General features: G+C 47.0%; 5 protein-coding genes across 5 annotated transcripts in view; all 5 read left to right on the top strand.

Annotated features, from left to right (window-relative positions):
* Positions 1-3149: 3149 nt before the first annotated feature.
* On the top strand, positions 3150-4126 carry LOC125956403 (chymotrypsin-2-like). Its single transcript, XM_049688228.1, has 3 exons — positions 3150-3207; positions 3301-3716; positions 3805-4126. Exons 1-3 carry the CDS (start codon positions 3150-3152, stop codon positions 4096-4098), a joined length of 768 nt encoding a protein of 255 aa, XP_049544185.1. The 3' UTR covers positions 4099-4126.
* Positions 4127-5572: 1446 nt separating this feature from the next.
* On the top strand, positions 5573-6429 carry LOC125956401 (chymotrypsin-2-like). Its single transcript, XM_049688226.1, has 2 exons — positions 5573-6070; positions 6130-6429. The coding sequence occupies exons 1-2, from the start codon at positions 5573-5575 to the stop codon at positions 6427-6429; spliced, it is 798 nt and encodes a 265-aa protein (XP_049544183.1).
* A 120-nt stretch (positions 6430-6549) lies between these two features.
* LOC125956402 (chymotrypsin-2-like) lies at positions 6550-7636 on the top strand. The gene is made up of 2 exons (XM_049688227.1): positions 6550-6840; positions 6915-7636. The coding sequence occupies exons 1-2, from the start codon at positions 6783-6785 to the stop codon at positions 7634-7636; spliced, it is 780 nt and encodes a 259-aa protein (XP_049544184.1). The 5' UTR covers positions 6550-6782.
* A 329-nt stretch (positions 7637-7965) lies between these two features.
* On the top strand, positions 7966-8912 carry LOC125957766 (chymotrypsin-1-like). The gene is made up of 4 exons (XM_049690668.1): positions 7966-8020; positions 8089-8489; positions 8560-8709; positions 8775-8912. Exons 1-4 carry the CDS (start codon positions 7966-7968, stop codon positions 8910-8912), a joined length of 744 nt encoding a protein of 247 aa, XP_049546625.1.
* Positions 8913-12955: 4043 nt separating this feature from the next.
* LOC125953323 (neuroligin-4, X-linked-like) overlaps positions 12956-20000 on the top strand; it is an 80990-nt gene continuing 73945 nt past the window's right edge. Inside the window, exons 1-2 of the mRNA XM_049682806.1 lie at positions 12956-12977; positions 13135-13181. The gene's annotated coding sequence lies outside the window, so the exon portion shown is untranslated. The remainder of the gene's footprint in view (positions 12978-13134; positions 13182-20000) is intronic.

Raw genomic sequence — 20000 nt, 5'->3', positions numbered from 1 at the left:
CCCCTTTATAGTAGCAAAATATATAAAACCACTCGGCACAATAGAACAAGCATACCTTAACAATAATGGTAACGAATACACAATTAAAACACGAGATGAAAAACTGTTCTTAAATATTCCAAGTTTAACGAAACTCATAGACGGAACTGAAGTGGTAACGATCCCACATCGATCACTAAATCGTACGCAGTTCCAAATTTATTGCAAAGAAATAAGCAGTCTCCTGCTTGAGATATGGGCACACCAAAAAACATTGCTCATCGCCAATAGTTTATTCAAACTGCTCGGGAGAACTCACTGAAACTCACAATGCCAAAACGAAGCTAAATGCAAAAACTGCGACGGTGCACACCAACCCGGTAACCGAGAATGCAAAATCTATGAGACACATAAGGATATCATAAAAGAAAAAGTAAACCGAAATATTTCCTACCAAGAAGCAAAAAAAATTATCAAATTATTATCACACTAAAATAACTCACAATCAACACACAAACAAAGACGGGCCACTATGCGAAACTTGCGGTGTTAAAATTACAATAAAATACATTATAGAAGACTGTACGAAATACAAAAAATTCTGGAGAGAATACGGATTATCAGGAAATATTGAACTAGCCCTGAACAATGAAAAGGATAATGAGAAAAAATTATCAGTTTGGTCCGTAAATCTGGACTAATAAAATTACTATAAATAATAAGCAAATTAGATAATAGACTAACTCTAAGATGTATATACGTAAAATAGTAAGCAAAATGTAATGTTGAACGATTATGAAATAAGAGGCGAAAGAACCGCCAGGGCTTAGGGAAACGCTCGTAACTCGATTCAATGCTTCACCATAGAACACAATTCGTTGCATTTATTGGACGGAAATGGAAGGTATTCTAACCTTCGATTATGAATGCGTGTGGCTTCCGGTGAATCGCTTTAAATACGGTGCACGGAGACGACTGTCACTGGCACGCGGGAACTGCTGGTGTATGGCTGTAATACTGAATGTGTTACCGAGAAGAGAAACTAGGGATTCTGATCTCTATTGAGCCTTTCCATCGTTTACCAACGACGTTGCTGGGACTGAGAGCGCTTCTCGTCCGTCTTGGAAATGGTCGGACCCATCTTGAGCCACTGCTCGCACTTCTTGCGTGATACCTCGAGCCGTGTCCAGGGTATGTCCTCCCCTAGCAACCAGGCGAAGCGCTTGTCCTCATATAGGTTATAGGGTCCATCGATTATTGTGAAATCGTTCGGTTCCGCATCCAGCATGCACCATACCCCGGATAGTGAATCACGCTCGGCGGGCTCCAGCATTTGCTCCTTCGGATCGATGGGCTGCACTTTACGCTGCCGACGTCCACGGCGGTGCGAGTGCTGTTTCTGCTTCTCCTCTAGGTGATACTTAAGGTTACACTTGTGGAGCATCTCTTCGATGAAACTTTGAAACTCTGCACTGAAGCCGCTTGGTGCCGCTTCGAACGCAAAATCACTCGTCCGCCTGCCGCCTGGTTCATCTTCACCTGAGGCACTGTGGCTGGGTGGCAATAATAAATCTTCGGCAGCTTCCACTGCCGGACTCTCTTGCTGCTCCCGTTGCTGCTCTGCAAGCAGTTGATCATAGACGTGCCGGAACTCGGAGGTAAACTGGTTGAGCAGCATCATATCGTCACCTTCATCGTTGCCAGGTTGCTGCCAGGAAGGAAAAGTAATGGAAGTAATGAAGAATCATGGCGCCCACGGTTAGGATGTTTCGCTTAGTTGTCTTACTTTTGCTCGTTGATCCAAAAGAATGTAGGATTCATCTAAATCGCTGAACGGCTCTGATAAACCACTGCGCCCGGAAATGGCTGAGTCACATCTTGCTTGCTGCACCTCGGAACCTGTCATCTCGAGCGCTGATAGTGGACGCAAAAGATGAAGAATGCTCTCGGAGAAGGCCTTCCGGACCTCCGGATTCTCACTAGAGTGCGTCTCCAGCGGTGCGTCCATACTGGTGGGTCACCTGAATGAAAGTGAATCACACAATAGCCGTACCAGCTGATGGAAAACGATTTTGTTGGATCGATAGAAGCTAGCGTGCGCACGTATCTAGTGTATGTGGAACCGATGCGGCACAACAGGGACAACAGGGAATGCGGGGCATTGGTTTGTTTGACCCGCTTTTCGTCGAAAACGATGCATTCTCGTAAGCAGGGCAAGACGTTCGAATGGTAGGCTACAGAAGCGAATAGCATTAACGCCGTCGGCACTTCTTGTGGTACCGAATATGCAAAAATGTTGAAGAGATTGACATTAACTAGGTTGGAGAGGGACCAGCATTAAGGTACAAATGCAAGAAATGGCTTAACCACCAACGTCGGACTCTCTTTCGACGATTCCGCGGACAACCTTCGTTTGGCGTTTTGGTTGAGTGTCACGGTCTCAAGGGTGAACGTCTTGTAGGTGACGCCGTTCTATAATTGTAACCAGCGATAAGGGTAATGTGCAGCGTGCTGTACTTTCCCAGCTCGCATTACACGATCGCAAGTCGGTTATTCCGTAATTGATACCATCGATTGATATTGATATCTACGGCGATAACAGATACCAGTCCTCACGCTGCAGATTTGAGCATGAATGATGATATTCTGTTTTGCGCTTGTGGTGACGCTGTTACCGTTCGTAAAGCTTGTGTGATAAGATATTGCAAAGGTTTCACAATCGGAAACTATGGAAAGCTCGCTTTACCAAACCAATGTTTTATTAAATTAAGCAAGGGTTTAGGAGGCTTAGAAATCAGTTTAACAACAATGTTCAATCGTGTTACTAAGGCTTAGATCAATCTCGAGAGCATCTTTTTTAAAGATTTTTTTTTTGCATCTTTGAATATTTGTTGAACTCATGGTGGAATTGATAAAGGCGCTGTTGAATGCTGGGTTTTCCTAAGCCTCAGCGAACTGCGGTGGGGTTGAACAGTAGCAACGCCGCCTTATCAGGCGTGATAACGACCGCCTCATAAATCAAAATTTTACATCAATTTACAAATCTTTGGCGTTTGTGGTCAACGGCAGGGATAGATTACCGTATTTGGGGAATGAGTTTTGTGCAGAGCTGGATGGGTATATAAAACGAGTGTCGACACGGGGACTAACCAACAAACCATCGCTGCAACATGTTCCGTCTCAGCGTTCTGCTTACCATTGGACTGGCCGTTTCGGCCCTCGCTGGAAGTACGTCGTAGTGTGAACTGCTCGGGGCGAGTTTGAAGTGATTTCGTGAACTAACGTTTGGACAACTGTCGTTCCTTTCATCCCTTTCCACAGCTCTGTCGCCAGAGTTTACCGAGTGGGCTGGACGTATCGTGGGAGGCCAGAACGCTGGAACGAACCAGTTCCCCTTCCAGGTGTCGCTGCGATCTGCTGGCAATTCGCATTTCTGCGGCGGATCCATCATCAACAACCGCTACGTGTTGTCCGCGGCTCACTGCACCGTTGGCCGTACCACCGGTAACACTCTCTCCGTGGTTGGAACCATCTTCCTGAACAGTGGAGGTGTTAGCCATGCCACCGCCCGTATCGTGAACCACCCGGGCTATAACGCCAATACGCTGGCCAACGATGTTTCGCTGGTGCAGACCGCTTCCTTCATCACCTACAATGCCGCTGTACAGCCGATCGCTCTTGGCGGAAACTTCGTCACCGGTGGAGGTGCAACCGCTTCCGGATGGGGCCAGCTTGGAGTACGTTGCGTTTGAGAGAACATGATCCGATCCGTTGTGAGAGCGTTTGCTAAGCCGAGATTAACCAATTTCCTTCCATTCTATCCAGGCCAATATTGGTATCCCGAACCATCTGCAGTTCTTGAACACCCAGATCATCACCCTGGCTGATTGCCGCAACCGTCACAGCGCAGCCAACGCCCAGCGCGTCCACGACCACACCGTCTGCACGCTGAGCCCATCTGGACAGGGTCTGTGCATGGGAGATTCTGGCGGTCCGTTGACCCAGGGTGGTGCCGTTCACGGAATAGTTTCGTGGGGAATTCCATGTGGCCTTGGGGCTCCTGATGTGTTCGCTCGTGTGTCCTCGTTCACCGGCTGGATCGTCGCCAACGCCGTCTAAGCGATCGCCCGATTGCGCAGTTCGGCGCTGTCCTGTCGCCAAACCGCAGACTCTGATTGTGATGAAAGGAAAATGATCCCGTGAGATTCCAATATAACAAATGATTAAATCAATCCCGATGTTGTATTTCTTGGTTTAACGAAAGAAACATTAGCTTTACCATGAAATAATGTACGATTAAACGAAGTCACTATGCTCAAGCAAATGATTATGCTTTTATCTATTAGAATATACTTAACCGACATTTTTTTTACCGTGGCTGCCCTGCTATACACTGCCAGCTACTCAAAAATTCAAATATGATTTCTTTCGAGGAGCTTAAATAATATCCTATTAGATATTCATACGATCACATAATGCATTGAGCTGGTTTCCATCACTTTCCATCACTAACCATGGCTACTATACCATGGAAGAATAAAATATGTTCACAACTATTGAGAAATTCCCCTAAAACGTTTACGTCCAACAGAAACGAACCTCGCGAAACTGTCGGTCAGATGAAAAAAAAAACGTTTTGAAACAAGTGAAACGGTAGAAGGTTGATTAATTTGTCGAAGTCCATTACTAGTTCACTTGATTCAATGAGACAATCTAAGCGTCAAAACTTTTCTTTCAATCAACCGATAAATTTAGTAGCTTCAGTCCAGCTGATATTTTTTGTAAAATGCTAATAAAAACCTGTTATAAATTCACGCGAATTTCAAAACAAACCCCATCAACACAGGTTGTTTTCATCCATCGGTTGTTGCGACAATGAAATGCCAAATAATCGTTGCTATAAAATTATGGCAAATTAAGTTAGTGTTTAAAGAGGGATTAGAGGGTTCACTGTTGGTGGCTTCGACGCAATAAAGACTTCGGCGTGACCAGCAACATTTTGGCAGACGGAGATAGATTCTAAAAATAAGCCATCGTGTTATAACAGGCCATAAATGGCTGTTGCACTGAAACTGATAGCGGAACGGTTTTATGACACGTTTTCATTTTCTTACTGTTTAATGATGTTCGGCGGCGGCTAAAGTAGCTAACCCCAGACGGTAGGTCAGATAAGTAGGATGCCTTAGATTAGGTTACCTAATTGCATTGATTAGCACACGTTAAACACCTGCAGCAGCAGGCAGACCAAACAAACGCCAACAGCCTGCTCGTGTTTACGAAGAGAGAAGAATGGGTTGTCAAAGATTCAATAACGAACGACGATTGGCGAATCATTGATCGTGTGTGTTGCATTTTAGCACGTGGCGCAATGCTCAATCGGATAATGCATTATCAGTACGGGCTCACGGGATAAGGTGGTTTTATCAGTAATCCTAATGCTATTAAGGCAGCTGAGCCATAAGGTTGAGTGATAAGCACTTTTCCCTTCAACTTGGAGCTATAGTAAGGTATAAAAATCGTTGATCTTTCCCTGTCTGAGGACAAACGATAGTAAGAATCCGTCAGAGCGAGGAGTGATCGCAAAAGAAGCACAATGTATCGTAACGCCGCTGCAGCTGTTGTGCTGATCGTCAGCTACCTGATGGTCGTGGTGACTGCGACTGGAACCGCAATGGACGATCCAATGTACAAACAGTGGAAAGGACGCATCGTGGGAGGACGCTACGCCCAGGATGGAGACTTCCCGTATCAAGCTTCATTCCGCACGCTGGAAGGAATGCACATTTGCGGCGGTTCCGTGCTCAACCAGCAGTGGGTTATCACGGCGGCTTCGTGCGTTTTTGGACGAACGATCGATGATACCCGGGTTATTGTCGGTGCTTACCGGTTGAGCCAAGGAGGTTTCAACCTCGGACTGCGACGTATTATTTTGCATCCCAACTTTGCTTCCACTACGCTTGCCAACGATGTGGCCGTTGTTCGCGTGTCTTCCCTAATGGTGCTTAGTGATGCTGTCCAGGGTGTGCAGCTGGGATCGTACCGTATCAACGTAGCCTACGGTGCCTTGGTGTCCGGTTGGGGACGTCTTGAAGTGAGTATTAGTAATGGTAGCGCAAAAGACCGCCATCCTGATGTTTCTTGCCGTTTCAGTTCTCCAACCCGATGTTCCCAGATAATCTGCAGTATATCGCGGTGAACGTGATCTCTGAACTGGAATGTCGGGCGCGGTTCGCTTCACCGTACGATGAGCGCATCTACAGCTCTACGCTCTGCAGTTCTAGCCCCGTTGGTGAAGGCACATGCCTTGGCGATGCCGGCAGCCCTCTGGTGCACGGTGCTGAACTGCATGGCATCGTTTCCTGGGGAATTCCGTGCGGGGAAGGCTACCCCGATGTGTATGCCCGGATCTCATCTCACCGAGGCTGGATTCTGGCTCACACACTAATCTAAGGTCCTAGAATAGATGAATAAATAGAATATATGTATCGTGCATGATGTGCTGTAAGACAATTGATAAGCCCATCGAACGTGCAGAAGAGCCCATCAATCAGAGGAGTAGATTGAGTGAGTGGCAGGCGTCTGACAGCGTAACACCGGGAACCATTGATCCACTTATCGGGCTGCATGTCTCTAGCATGTACGTTGTCAATTGCGCTGCACTGTCGTGTATCGCACGTCAGGTCAGCTCGTCTGGTTGCTGGCGATAAAGAGACGTAGGAAGGAAAACCAGGCTGACTATAAAATCGTTGTCGAGATAGCATAGTGCCAAAGTGTAGGATCAGCAAAGCGCAGCGCAGACCAACATGAAACGCTTCTGTGCCCTCTCAGTGTTGTGTCTGGCGGTGTTGACCAGTGCTACAGGTAGGAATCGCGGGCACGAGTACGCCAGTTTGTAGTTCCCTCGCCCACACGGTTGTTGGTTGCATTTTCCACAGAGAATGACGTCGAAACGGGAGGCTGGATGGGCCGGATTATTGGTGGCCAGGATGCGGTAACGGGGCAGTTCCCGTACCAAGTGTCACTGCGCACCTCATTCGATTTTCATTTCTGCGGTGGAGCGATCATTGGTGATCGCTGGATCCTGACGGCGGCCCACTGCGTCATCGGTCGTGAACCCAGCGAGATGGTGGCCGTTCTTGGATCCCTTTCGAAACAGCGCGGTGGTTCGAACTACGAACTCCAAGACATCATTGTGCACCCGAACTATAATGGATGGAATCAGGACAATGATATCGCCATTCTGCGGCTGCAAAAATCGATCCGATTCAGCACTACCGTCTTCCCGGTGAAGATGGCACGCAACTATGCATCCGGCAATATGGCGGTGCTCGCATCGGGATGGGGTCTCACCTCAGTGAGTACAGCGGCCCAGCCCGATGTGCTGCAGTATGTTGCCCTGCGTACGATCGACAACACGGAGTGTGTGCGCCGGTTCACAAGCCTCGAGAACCGTTCGGTTACGCCGACCAATCTGTGCACCTATAGTCGTACCAGCCAAGGCACATGCATGGGAGACTCCGGTGGCCCACTGGTCAACAATGGTGAGCTGGTAGGTCTGGTGTCTTGGGGCATACCCTGTGCCGCTGGCTATCCCGATGTCTATGTTCGCGTCGCTTCATACCGTGCCTGGGTCACTGCCATCACTAGTGTACACTAAACCGGCTATTCCGGTAACACATGGCACATGGCGAATAAAGCTCGCATTTTAACGTGAATCAATGTGTTTGTAATAACGATAATGGAGCTTTCGACCTGTTTTTCTTCTTTCTTATTACTTCGTCTTAATATCGTGCGACACCCAGGCCAGGGGGGTCTGATTAGATACGCCGATTGCGTAGCCGAGCCTCGTCATTGCCAGGTACTTAACTACAGCTTAATCTTAATCGGCCTGAAATTTGGTAGGCCCGTCTGGCGATAATCGACCTTAAAAGTCTGCCTCAGATTGACGATTCTGTTCAGTGTCCTTTGTGATCGTTTCGATTCAACATGTTCCGTGCAGTGTTGGTGCTCAGCGTCTTGGTGGCGATTGCCACCGCTGGTCGTAAGTAGAACTGAAGGTGATAATGGACAAGCTGCCTGCTAACGGAAGGGTTCGGTTTTGTGTTCTAGCTACTCCCGACCGACGTATTGTTGGGGGTATCGTTACCGTAGCAGGCGATGCTCCGTGGATGGTGTCACTGCGCAATTCGCTCAACTCGCACCTCTGCGGGGGCACTCTGCTGAGTAACCGCTTCGTTCTGTCGACGGCCAATTGCTTGATGGGTCGGATTGCCACTGCTACAATGGCAGTTGCTGGATCGCGCTTCCTGAACACCGTCGCCGTTCCGTACTGGGGCATCCAGATCATTGTCCATCCGAATTACAACGTGAACACGCTAGAGAACGATGTGGCCCTGTTCCAGACTGCCATTCCATTCATCTTGACGCAATCAGTTCAACCTCTCGCCCTTTCCGCCGATGTAATTGGCGTCGCTGTTCGTGCCCGTGTGTTTGGTTGGGGAGCCACGCAGGTCTGTGCATTGGAGGACCGACATACACGTGAGGCGATGACAAATAATATCTGCTATCACTTCCTTGTAGGCTGGCGGTGGAAACAGTAACGCCCTCAACTTCCTGAACGTCAACACGCTCAGCAACGAAGACTGTGCGAACTTCCTGGGTGCTGAAGGATGGCGTATTGGATCATCCTCTCTCTGTACGCTTACCCGCGAAGGCCAGGGTATTTGCGACGTAAGTTTGAAATTTCCTCCATAGCGATATTGTTTCTAAATTCAAGCATTCCTCTTTGCCTGCAGCGGGATGAAGGGGGCGCGCTTGTGCTAGACAACTATGCCATCGGAGTGGCATCATGGGGTATTCCCTGTGCCACCGGACGACCGGATGTGTTCGTGCGTATTTCGTCTGTCCGTAGCTGGATTCTGAACTTCATCTAACGGGAAGTCACGGTACAAGCCATCGCCTGTGCTGATAAACCATCGCCGAATTCCACTGATAAGCGAGTAAAAAAGATAACCAATAACCATGTCAACATTCCTGCATAATTTTACTTCGTTTAAGTGTATGAGTTAATCGGGCAAGGTAGATCGTCCGAGGTCGTAATGGGTACGGATTAATTGCTTGAAATGAAACGTGCTTCGAGTAGATGGCAACAACAGGGTGGCCATATTCACATTAAATAGCATTCTGTTCACCGAGGTGTCAATGTGAACTAACATATCGATAACGTTACTGGTACTGGGCTTGCGGACAGCTTCTATTACTCAGGACATACTATGTTGTAACGTCATGACGGCATCGCTGTACGATGGGTGGTGTTGCAGCATGAAATTGAATTACCCCTTGCTTCAGGCGTCTGCTTAATTCCTTTTGCATTCCTACACCCGCCAGTCCTATGCCGGTTGATCCACGTTGTGCGACGATACAGTAAAAATATTCTTATCCGAAGCCAAACGAATGGCATCGACGGTTGGTTTCAAACCAGTCGCCTAACTGGGGCACATACTCGGCTCGGAAAGTGCATAAAAATCTCCTCATCGACTTCATCCGGTCACCCACCTATCTATCGGATACGGAGAAATGGGTTTGAATAGTACCGAGTTAACGGCAGCAAGAATTAGCTAATCCAATTTCGGTGTCATTTAGACCGTACAACTTCCCCGTTTTCTCGTTTCCCTTCGTCGATGTTTGGTTTCAAATCGCACATTGAGTGGCTTTTCACTACCAACAGCAGCAGTCAGTACCAGAGAACGGAATGCTGGAGCGCGGGGACGATGAAACCAGAATCCAATTTCATCGGTAAGTAGCACATTGGCGGATGGACGTTAGATAGTTGATTGGCAACAGTGAGATTGGGCCCGATGGTGACGACTGTCGATGACGACATGGTCGGGCCACTGGATCGGCATTGGCATTTGCTTTCGTCGTCCACCTTCGCCGACTGCCAGCCAGAGTCAACGAGAGCATAATGTAGCGATACAAATTATAAAACAAAACGATCCTGTTTGTCCCATCCTCTTCAGCCAATTCAACGGAATTGGTTCGATCCGTTCCAGTTCCTTGGTTCAGCGGTCAATGCTTGGCGGTGTGCTCAACTATCGATCAATGATACAAAAAAGTCATTGAAGCACCTTAACTGGACAGAACCGTTTACGGACTGTCCGTCTAGATTTAGTGCGATATCAATTCGGTTATGAGAAAATGATTTAGTTGTGTATTGGTTTCAGTATTTCAAGGATTTGATGAAAAAATCCTCCAATATTGAACGAACCATGAACGAACTGAAGTATCCTGGCGTGTGAATGAAGTGATCCCATTGTAGCTGAAGAAGAAATTCCCAGAAATGCCTGCTACGAGTTCGAACTTTCGTTCGAATAATGCACAGAGGCAGGGCTGCATCATCCGGTGGCAGGAACTGTGCCTGAAAATGGGGGAAACTTTTTTTTAATAAAGAATTTTATTTTGGCCTCGAAACAAGTGCTTCTGCTACTGCTGTTGCTACTGATGCTGCGGTTTGTATTAAAAAGCTCCCAGCAAGTACAGTCGGGCTTGCCGTCGGCCAATCTTGGCTTCATCCACTCTACTTCTTTCTTCCTTTCGCTTGCTGGACCACGATGGAAAGGATGCGAATTGCACGATGCATCGGTGCGTACGTCACGCGTTTGAAGTACGGATGCCAATGGGAGAAGTGCGGGGAAACGGAGGCATCACGGTCACGGAGGATGGTTAGAGTAGTAAAAAAGGGAACGGAGGAAAGTTTGCTTCTTGGCGGCGCCTCACCAGTATTTGACTGTTGGGGAGAGGTTCCTCCCGGTTAATACTTCACAGTTGTTTAATCAGTTTTCCAGTTCAACGTAGAGTCTTGGTAGAGGTTCAACTTTTGTAATATGGCAGTAAGCAGTAAGGCTCAATTTGTGAGTTACCAGGAGCTTCGTTCTTCTACTGAGCTGCAATCATCTCAGATCCATGAACAGCAAGTGAAACTTGGCATGGCATGCTGCTGGCATGTAAGGATCTAATTGAAAAGATGAAAACGGAAATCCATGCGGTTGACTCACTTCCGCGTCTTACGATAAGAAACTGAGTAAGATGAAATTCGATTGATTTTTTTTGTATTGCAAAGAGTCTAGAAAACGTGTTGATATTGGCGTGTTTCGTTTAACCCCCTTGAGCTTCGTTGAGTTTAGGCTCGGTTATCCTTCGTGAGTTTTCGCGGCGTACTTCGTGTGGTTCGCTCTTTCTTTCTCAGATTGGCTCGGGGTACATTCGTGTGGCTGGGCGATGTTTTTGGTGTGGCCTCTCCCATATATACATCCGGCGTACAAGGTTCGTTGCTGAAACATCGCTTTCAGGATTCATCGCGGAAGGCGCTCGGGCTGGCCGATTGTCTGCTTCAATGCTCGAACGCGAACATTCCAGGATCCAGCCTGGTAGTATCCAGCATTTAGTAGTAGTATGAACCCGGACCGAGTAAGGCGTGTCTGATGACGGTCGTTCCACGCCATGTGCGCCAAAGTCGTCGGCCAACGAAGATCAAAGTGTGTGTAGGTGTGCATCTGTGTGGTAGGATTGCTGGTTGTTTCCGGTTCTTTGCCCTCAATCAGGTGAAGGCTTACGCTTCGCATCATCCGGTTCCCTTTGCGTTCTGCGGTGAGGTCATCTAGTTGGTGCTGGATGATTGTGAATCGGATTCGTCGGATGGTGGTTGAGTGGTCGAGCAGCCGGCTGCTTTGATGCGTTTGTACTCATTTCACGCCTTCTTGAATGTGAAGGTTTAAGCAAACGGAATCAAGGCGCAACCAAACTGCAGCCGCATTTCATTTCTGCGCCTACTCTGCGGCCATCATCGGGCAAGAAACGTTGACAAACGGTGGTGCGCTACTACGCTACTAGCATGAAGCAAATGGTGCCAGATGGAAATGAAAAATTCATTTCCCCCGCTTCGCTCACCGTGCCACCGCCATTTTTCTGCGGCTTGGCGCTCTAGATGGATTGTTTAGACATTTTTTACACGTTCTAAAGCCACTCGAGAATGTGACAGCGTGGAGCTGGAGTTCACGACGATGACGACAGGAACGAGGAGGAATACAAATCGAGTGTCGAGTGCAAAGGAGTGGGTGTGAGAGAGATATTGTGCGTGCGTGTGTGTGTTTGTGTGTGCGCAACGATAGTGAGTAGGCAACATGTTAAGGGCAGGAAAATACATGCCTAAATGCCATTACTGACCCAGTGCAATAGGCAATGAATGTCGGCGTGAAAATTGCTCCCTCGGATAGTTCCCGCAGTCTGGAACAACGCTAAATCGGTGTGCTAACTGGTGTGTGTGTGTGTATGTGTGTGTGTGTGCGAGGAAAATTATAAATTGAGAGTGTCTTTTCACTCAACGGAAACGAGATACCCAGAGGCCGGCTACATCAGAGACATCATTAGCGTTTCGTGTCTGGTATCTGGTGGCGACGGCGGAAAACCCGGCGACGGTCTAAAGCACAAGCGGCTACGCATCAACAAGCACCGGTAGCTCAAGCGTGGCTGAAATGGCTCGCGAAAGATAAGAATTTCCAGCGGTATGCCGAGAACATAAAATAAAGCATCGCGAGCACGACGCGTGGACGACACGGGCACTGGTGGAGATAGCCATAAACAGCGAGGCAAAATTCGTCTCGGCTACCACTGCCAACACGCCGACGAGGGGATTTTTATCAGCTCGTGCGCCGCCGGTGAATTAGGTGGTAAGGGGTGTATTTGTGTATATGTTTTTTTTTTACGTTTGCCACTGTTTGCTGCAATTTGGCGCAAGGGTTTGGCCGTCACCGTCAAGCGGCAAAGTAGAAGCGAAAATGGTGAACGTGCCCGCACCTCTAGTGCCAGAGTGCAAATGTGCTGTGCTACGCTTCTAGCAGTATGAGTGTTTAACTACAAATATCAAATATTCATCCTAATGATGATGATAATGATGGTGATGTTGTTTGAGATCTTTTTGGCGATGTTTGTGCAAAACGCGTGTGAGTAAAGTTAATTTGTTTTTCATGTGGTACTGTGTGTGGTGATGGTTAAATGACGATAATGAAAAAGAGTGCCACATAGTTTCCCCCCGGAAAGGCTAACAGTGCGGTAACAGTGTAGGTAACGAAATTGTGCTTTGATTAACTTTTTTTTCAGAACCGTTCAACTTCTCGTCTTGTCTGGAGATCGGGTATAACATAAGGGTAAGCAAAGTTCGTTTTAATATTCTTTAAATAAAGATTTTGTGTTAGCAAAAGCAAAAGGAGGACCCAAAAGGTGGATCCCCGACTCGTTGCTTCAAATGGGAGTTAGATTGAACATTAACCAAAAGCTGAACATGCTGGCCGGGCTGGACCATAGTGGACCCGGTAGCAACACAATCAAAAAAGGTGCTTTTCACTTCAAGGGGAAAAAGCTAATCGAGCTGAAAGTGAACACCAGCAAAAAAGGGTCCATCCGTGTGCTTCCGGATTCTCAAATGAACAGAACCGTCTACATCGGAAGACGAAGAAAAAAAAAACAGGGGAAACTGTTCCGCATTATTCGAGATCAGGAGCTCATAACTGCCAGCGGTCGGAATAGAAAATATAATTCCATTTGCTGCACCACTGGTTAGGCACCAAATCGAGCGGATGTTTTCGAAGGATGCCTCACCATTTCACTTCACAAGGTAGCATTGCCACCGGGAAGGTTCTTTTTCATAATACAATCGAAACGTGACGTGGGATTGATTTGCCTTTCCTTGTTCCAGGTAGTAGTAACCTTCAGCGGCGTCACGAGTGTCGCAAACGTGTTCTTTTTCGATGAAATATTCTCAATTTTATGTTGGGAAATTCTTTTACAGCGATGCGGCAGAATGTGCGCGCTGCTTGTCACTGGGCCGAAGTGTGCTGCTTGGTTACATTAACTGTTATGCTTCATGATCAGCGGTGCATGACTTTGTCGGTTCCTTCTGAATGTAAAAGGTCTACTGGCAATCCTTTTCCGCTGGCTCGTCTTGTTGTGATTGATTTCGAGAGGAAACATGATTTGCTTCGTTTGATTCTCCTCTAGTGGGACCAGAAAGTGGGAGTGCAATGTGGAATCCCGCGCAAATTGGGACCAATTTGTATAAACTTGGTGGAGAAATGATGCGGTCCAGCACAGTTTGATTAACGAGCTCGCCGTACCGGAAGAGTAACTTTTGAAAAGAAGTATGGCAGTTGAGCGATTTGTAACGTTGACTGTCGTTATTGCAAAGTGAATCTAATTTAATCAAAGAGTTGATGGATACGCTCCGCTAAACTTCATCGAACTGTCAAAGCGGCCCACTGTCTTTATCATATGTTTGAGGAATCAATATCATGTTGAAATCCATGCGCATTATGCCTACCTTTGGTAGATCGGTCCTTACATTGAGATGCTGGGTTTCAACGCCATCCATCCATACAATAGAATCCCAATTCCACGAATTTTGATTCAGGAAATTAATAATTCAAAGTGCTTTCTCATGTGTATCATGCTCGTCTACCTCTTTCGTGCGCTAAAAGCAGAAATCGAAACACACTTCAAAACAAGTGGCCAAATGCTGACACCCTTCGTTATCGGAAAGTGAGCACAGTCGAACCGGTCCCGTAAAAGTCGTAGATCTTTAACAAAAACCGCAAGACCTGCGGTGGCGGTAGCCACGCATAAACCTACGCCTCTCACGGTGTAAACTAGGGTGGGATCCTCTTGTGAGCCCAGTACCAAGACAAAGCCCTTGGCGGGTAGGTAATTTATTTAAATTTAATTCGGCCCTATCATTTTCAGTTTGTCTTGTGTTGCGTGGGGTGTGTGCGCGCAGAAGAGGGCCAGGTGAAAATGGGCCAAATTGCCGTTTCATGTTGTCACTCCAAAAGTTGGAGTTTACAAGTGGCAGATCGAATGGCATCTCGAAGCAGCTCCAACAATAGCAACATCAGCAGCAACAGCAGCAACAGCAGGTGTATTAGCGAAAGAGTCTCTTTCTTCCGCTCTCTCGGGGCTAAATGTGGGTCTCACAATAAGATAAGTAAAGAAGAGACAATTTTGCTTCCATTTCCAGGCAAAATTTGCTTCCATTGGGAGACGAGACCTCTGGACGTAAGCCTTATCGGTGGGGTATTGTGGCATACGCACCTATTACGTGGCACGGACTCTCGTTACTGTCGCCCGTCGCATCAAAGAGGCTCCAGGGTGCCCGCAGTACATGAGAAGCACGTCGTCAGGAGCAGGAGCAGACACCTCTTTGGTGAGTGCGTGTTGGTGGCGTTGGTATGTCCTTCGTGTTCTCGTACATAAATAATGTGGATCTGTTGATCTATTGTTTTGCGGAGATGTCAGACATTTTCTTCCATTTTGTGAGGCTACCGGTGGTGGCGGGATGGCACATCTCCACCTGAAACGTGAGGTAATTTAATTCAATTTCAAAATTTTCGCTTTTGCAAACTGGAATGGAAAGCTTGGAGGACATATGTGGTACAGGTTGTTGGAAGAGACAGAGAATGTGATCTGCTAGATGTATGCAGCATTGTGGCTGGGTGTTCTAGTAGGTGTCCATGGATTTCCCTGAGTTCCATGAGCCGGGCTTTCATGGTTTTCATTTGGAATGGCGGTGTATTTTTCACTTCGCACTCACAGCCGCTACGTGAAACAGATGACAGCACAAACGACAAATGAAAATTCCACTGCGACACCATAAATTATTCCTACCGTGGCCTTGGGCTATCCGCTGGTGGAACAGATATTTACGAGATTATGGTGCACGGACGGATGCTGGGTGAAGTAGGAGGAGTGTCCGGGCCCGATATCGGAGCCGCAGGAGATGCTGAACGTTTGGTCGTGAGTCGAGAGAACACCATTTGATGCGGGGTATGCGCACGCAACGTGACTATCCTTTGAAGTGGGCTGGCAGTGGACACGGTGGTCTATGTTCTATGGTTTTTTGCTCCCGGTCTCAGTCTGGATTCGAGCTGATTCGGAAATCCTTGGTAGGAAACGGCACTCGATCGTGTCACGAGAATATCAGAATCCCCTCCGGGAGGCTTATCTGCCAAAAACCGAGCGACTTGTCCTTAGTCTGCTAGACTCTGCTCTTCGCTGGTCTTAGCTTATCATCCGAACGCGCACGGAAAGGGCGCTTTTATCGAAAAGTTTTCCACGGCCGAAACGGATGCGGAAATGGGTTTTCTGGGGGGGTTGTTTCGCGGGTAGAGAGGGGAGGGAGAATTCAGCGGATTGCTGTCCACCTCCAGCGATGGTTCACTATCCATAGCCACGAGACAAACGAAACTAGTTAATTAAAGCGCCGTTGTTTGTGGCCAACACCGGAATGGCATTAGCATTATTGTACGACTGATGGCAACAAGGCCTTGTTCCCGCCTCTCCAATCTTTTCGCAACATGCCGTGGCAGCCGTCTTGGGTGTTCGCATTAAGATCGGACAGATGATGCTGCCACTTAGCGATGGCGCACCACGGTGGGTTGGCAAATGTTTGTGCGAAATTTTCCATTTATCTAATTAACCAACTTTTGCCGGAATGATACTTTCTTCTTCTTTCAGATGGCTTGCGATGCGAGAAAATCTCTTCGTTTTTCTTTCACCGAAACACCGTACGGCACCGTGTTCCAATATGTCTTCTCGTTGTGTTTAACTTGATGCTTCATTTCTGTCGTTTTGAGTAGCAAAATGGAAGTGTTTCCGAGTGTTGGCGTATTGTTTAAACTCAATCTTATCACAACACCATTGGTTGCAAATCCTTTAAAGTACGGAATACGGTGTAGCATGATTTATATTAGAAAAATGTAGCTGGGCAAATACATGAAAGGATAACAGTACTATCACAGCGAAACGATCGTGTTTGGTAGTGACAATAACTAATAGAAATTCAATCATTATAATAACAAGCGAAACCTCAATAATCCATGTGGTGGACGGTTCCATTCTCTGCACTGTTATTATGAATTCGTCATTCGGTAGACCAGGCAGCCCCAGCACGGAGTTTCTGCGCAAAATGGCCTCAGTACAGCCTCAAGTGCAATCGTTTAATTGAATGGAGCGTAATTAATCACGTGGGTCGGAAGAGCACAGCACCGTGCCCAACTGAATATATTAAAAATCCAATTTATCATCCAGCTAAACCTGTGTTCTCGCTAGAAGTGCAAAGCGAACCCGATGTATGTTGGGAAAATTAATGAGATCATCGCTCGCTACGTAACGGCGGAGGTCTCTCTCTGGCAGGACTACTGCCAGGATGTTCAGAATGGATCTGAATAAAGTCATCAGGAATGATGATAAGCTCGTCAGGGCGTCACGTCGATTGATGGGAGTGGTCTTGATAGTAAGCGTTCTACCTTTCAATGCTCATTTGTTTGCTCATCATGCACCAGATTTCGACGTGGCATGTCTGCGCAAAATAAAGCTGCTTACTTTGCAGCCTGGGCCCTGCTACAACAGCGAAACAAGTCAAAAGTATTCCATCACCAACCGTGTCTATATAGCAATGCGCTGGCAGACTGGTGGCTGGTGTTCATAAGGATGATAAGAGGGTCACGGGAGTCCACGGTAATGCTCTGGAAGCCTTGGAGTGTAGGACTCGCATATGTCCACCTGCGGCATAAGTCCTGGCCGACATATCTGGCCTCAATCCTTGGTACGTGCTGATGAAAGGTAGTTTGCATACGAAAGACATTTTCAAATTAAAATAATTAATTTTGCTTTCGTTCACGATATGATGAAGCTTACAGCGTTGTTAGAGTATTGGTGTGTTTAACGAACATTTGGTTCTGTTCAGATGTTCTACTGACAAAGCATCGTTTATGCTTGAGCTCGAGGCGATGGTTTTGATGGGACAGAGGGATACAGATTCACAGACAGCAATGTTCCATCGGATGTAAGAGCTAGACAACAGCAGCTGATAGAAGGAGAAGAAGTCCCTGTTCAGCCACTGTGTGGCCACGGCACTGACACATCCAAAGATTTACGATCCTCCACAAACGGCAAGAACATCTGAAGAACTGTCTGTGCGCTAAATCAAGATGCAGCTGTAGGCTATGTGCCCTTTGCGAATGATTCTTGGCGACAAACTCTTGTGCCCAAGCGAGAGGAAGGGGCCGGCATTGAAAGGCACCACTCCAGACGCCAGGTGATACTCGAATGCGCTCTGGATGCCTTACAGGCGTTTACTGTTCTCATTCTTTGCAGAGCGTTGTTCGTATTTAAAGCCTTGTCAACAATGTTGTTCATGTAAAATGATTTCTCCCTCTTGTTTGGCCCAAGCACCACCGAATGGAGAAGTCCTTCTCGAGCAGATACTACAACATAAAGTTGTTGTTAAAGGGGCACCACTTGTTCTACTGCTGGTTGCTGAGAAACTGAAACGATTCCACGCGGTTCAGAATGGATTCCAAGCCACGTGCATAATTTTTGAGAGTTTTTGATGCGAAATAATTCCCTCTTGATTCGCAGGAATGTGATGTTCTCCAGTGACACGTCTCGCATTGCATTCCATTATTAATGCACTAGGATTAGCTGAATATGTTTTCGCATCTAATCATGGACTAACATTATCCTTTCACATTGTTGACTTCAAGGGCTTGCAAGTTTAATTTGAGAAATACCGTTTATCAATCTCATTTTTATGCAGAATTTGACAATATCCGCAATGGCGAAGGATTAGCAATTCATGATGGTACTAATCACCTAACTATGAGAAAAGTTGGTTCAACCAAATCCCAAAATATCCAAATTCCGTTCCAACCGCTCCGTTCCGTTGTTCTATGCGCAACACATATGGTAACTGCCGTGAACGATAAAGTGCCTCTTCGTACCCTCTTATGCTGATATAGCTTTTCCAGGTCGTTAACCGCTCCGGCTCGAAGGAAATGGAAACAGTTTATGGATGGTGCTTGACACAGATCTAGTCACCAGGAGCCTAGTCACTCCATTCGGTTCGGTTACATGCGCCATTGGGCTCGATTAGACGGCCGAATTAACGGATGCCTTCCGAGCATCGAATAATTCATAATTACACGTTCAATCTTGTAAACGTCGTCCTGCGAATTTCACGAGCTGCTACTACGTATCGGCCTGTTTGGGCGTGTCAAGGTGCCAGGGATCTTAAATCGACATCTATCATGGGCCTAATTAGTGTTTGTAATTATGGTGCCAACAGAGCGGAACATGGAGCCACGGAAAGTCGCGCCAAAACCACAAGGATCATCCACTCCTCTTCAGGAGCATTCTTACGTTCGCAGCACGGGAAAGGTGTCCCCCGACGGTTCATTAGTCTGCCAAGGCCGTGCACCATTTTACGCCATGTTTCACGGTCGGTGTGATTGAAATTGATAAATGTTTCCTCGTTGAGCAAGCGGCTCCGGCTACGGCTGGTGGTTCTAATACGCCTGGAGCTCGGGGGACATTTAGCAGCTTAACACCAACAACGAAGTGTCTCCTGTTAATGGTAAACCCAGCAAGGCAGTCCTCGTCAGTGAAGTTGGTTCTGGATTGCGTTTTTCTTCAAGCAAAATCATTGCTCTCAAATTGACCACGTTTGGCGAGACAACTACTACGGTAGACACTCCGTCGCTTCGGGACCACAGTCTGTATTCGAGGAAGGGAAACTGTACGGAAAATCATGGGTCGAAACAAGTAGCCCAGCTCGGATTGGTGTTTGCAAAACGAGGCGGAGTTTTTTTTTCCGTTAATTTTTAATTTCAATTATCTAGATTAGCACTTTTGGCTCGGTACCAGGAAAACGAGTGTTGGTTCCCGACATTTTCCCGAAGTGCCTGCTACTCGAGAGTGCGGAATTCAATTATGCTTTTTGCTGCTACTTCCCATATGAGCCGTCGACTTTTTGCATTTGAACTTTTCTGGTTTTTTTTTGTAGTTATTTCACAACTTTTGAACTTTATTGGTGCCGTATTGCCGCATCGTCTGGTGGTTGGTTTGGCATAACATTCACATTTCCATGCTTGTGATAAGAGTGCGGGCTCATGCGTATGTTGAGAGCAGTTTTAGTT

Source organism: Anopheles darlingi, chromosome 3 (genome assembly GCF_943734745.1).
Source record: "Anopheles darlingi chromosome 3, idAnoDarlMG_H_01, whole genome shotgun sequence".
Classification (NCBI taxonomy): domain Eukaryota; kingdom Metazoa; phylum Arthropoda; class Insecta; order Diptera; family Culicidae; genus Anopheles; species Anopheles darlingi.
This window is presented reverse-complemented; position numbering and strand designations above follow the sequence as displayed.

Excerpts from the sequence above, each read along its gene's own strand:
- LOC125956403 (XM_049688228.1), top strand. The coding sequence starts at position 3,150 with ATGTTCCGTCTCAGCGTTCTGCTTACCATTGGACTGGCCGTTTCGGCC. Across the intron at positions 3,208-3,300 it reads CGTTTCGGCCCTCGCTGGAA|CTCTGTCGCCAGAGTTTACC; the intron begins GTACGTCGTAGT and ends CCCTTTCCACAG. Across the intron at positions 3,717-3,804 it reads CCGGATGGGGCCAGCTTGGA|GCCAATATTGGTATCCCGAA; the intron begins GTACGTTGCGTT and ends CATTCTATCCAG.
- LOC125956401 (XM_049688226.1), top strand. The coding sequence starts at position 5,573 with ATGTATCGTAACGCCGCTGCAGCTGTTGTGCTGATCGTCAGCTACCTG. Across the intron at positions 6,071-6,129 it reads CCGGTTGGGGACGTCTTGAA|TTCTCCAACCCGATGTTCCC; the intron begins GTGAGTATTAGT and ends TTGCCGTTTCAG.
- LOC125956402 (XM_049688227.1), top strand. The coding sequence starts at position 6,783 with ATGAAACGCTTCTGTGCCCTCTCAGTGTTGTGTCTGGCGGTGTTGACC. Across the intron at positions 6,841-6,914 it reads GGTGTTGACCAGTGCTACAG|AGAATGACGTCGAAACGGGA; the intron begins GTAGGAATCGCG and ends CATTTTCCACAG.
- LOC125957766 (XM_049690668.1), top strand. The coding sequence starts at position 7,966 with ATGTTCCGTGCAGTGTTGGTGCTCAGCGTCTTGGTGGCGATTGCCACC. Across the intron at positions 8,021-8,088 it reads GGCGATTGCCACCGCTGGTC|CTACTCCCGACCGACGTATT; the intron begins GTAAGTAGAACT and ends TTTGTGTTCTAG. Across the intron at positions 8,490-8,559 it reads TTGGTTGGGGAGCCACGCAG|GCTGGCGGTGGAAACAGTAA; the intron begins GTCTGTGCATTG and ends ACTTCCTTGTAG.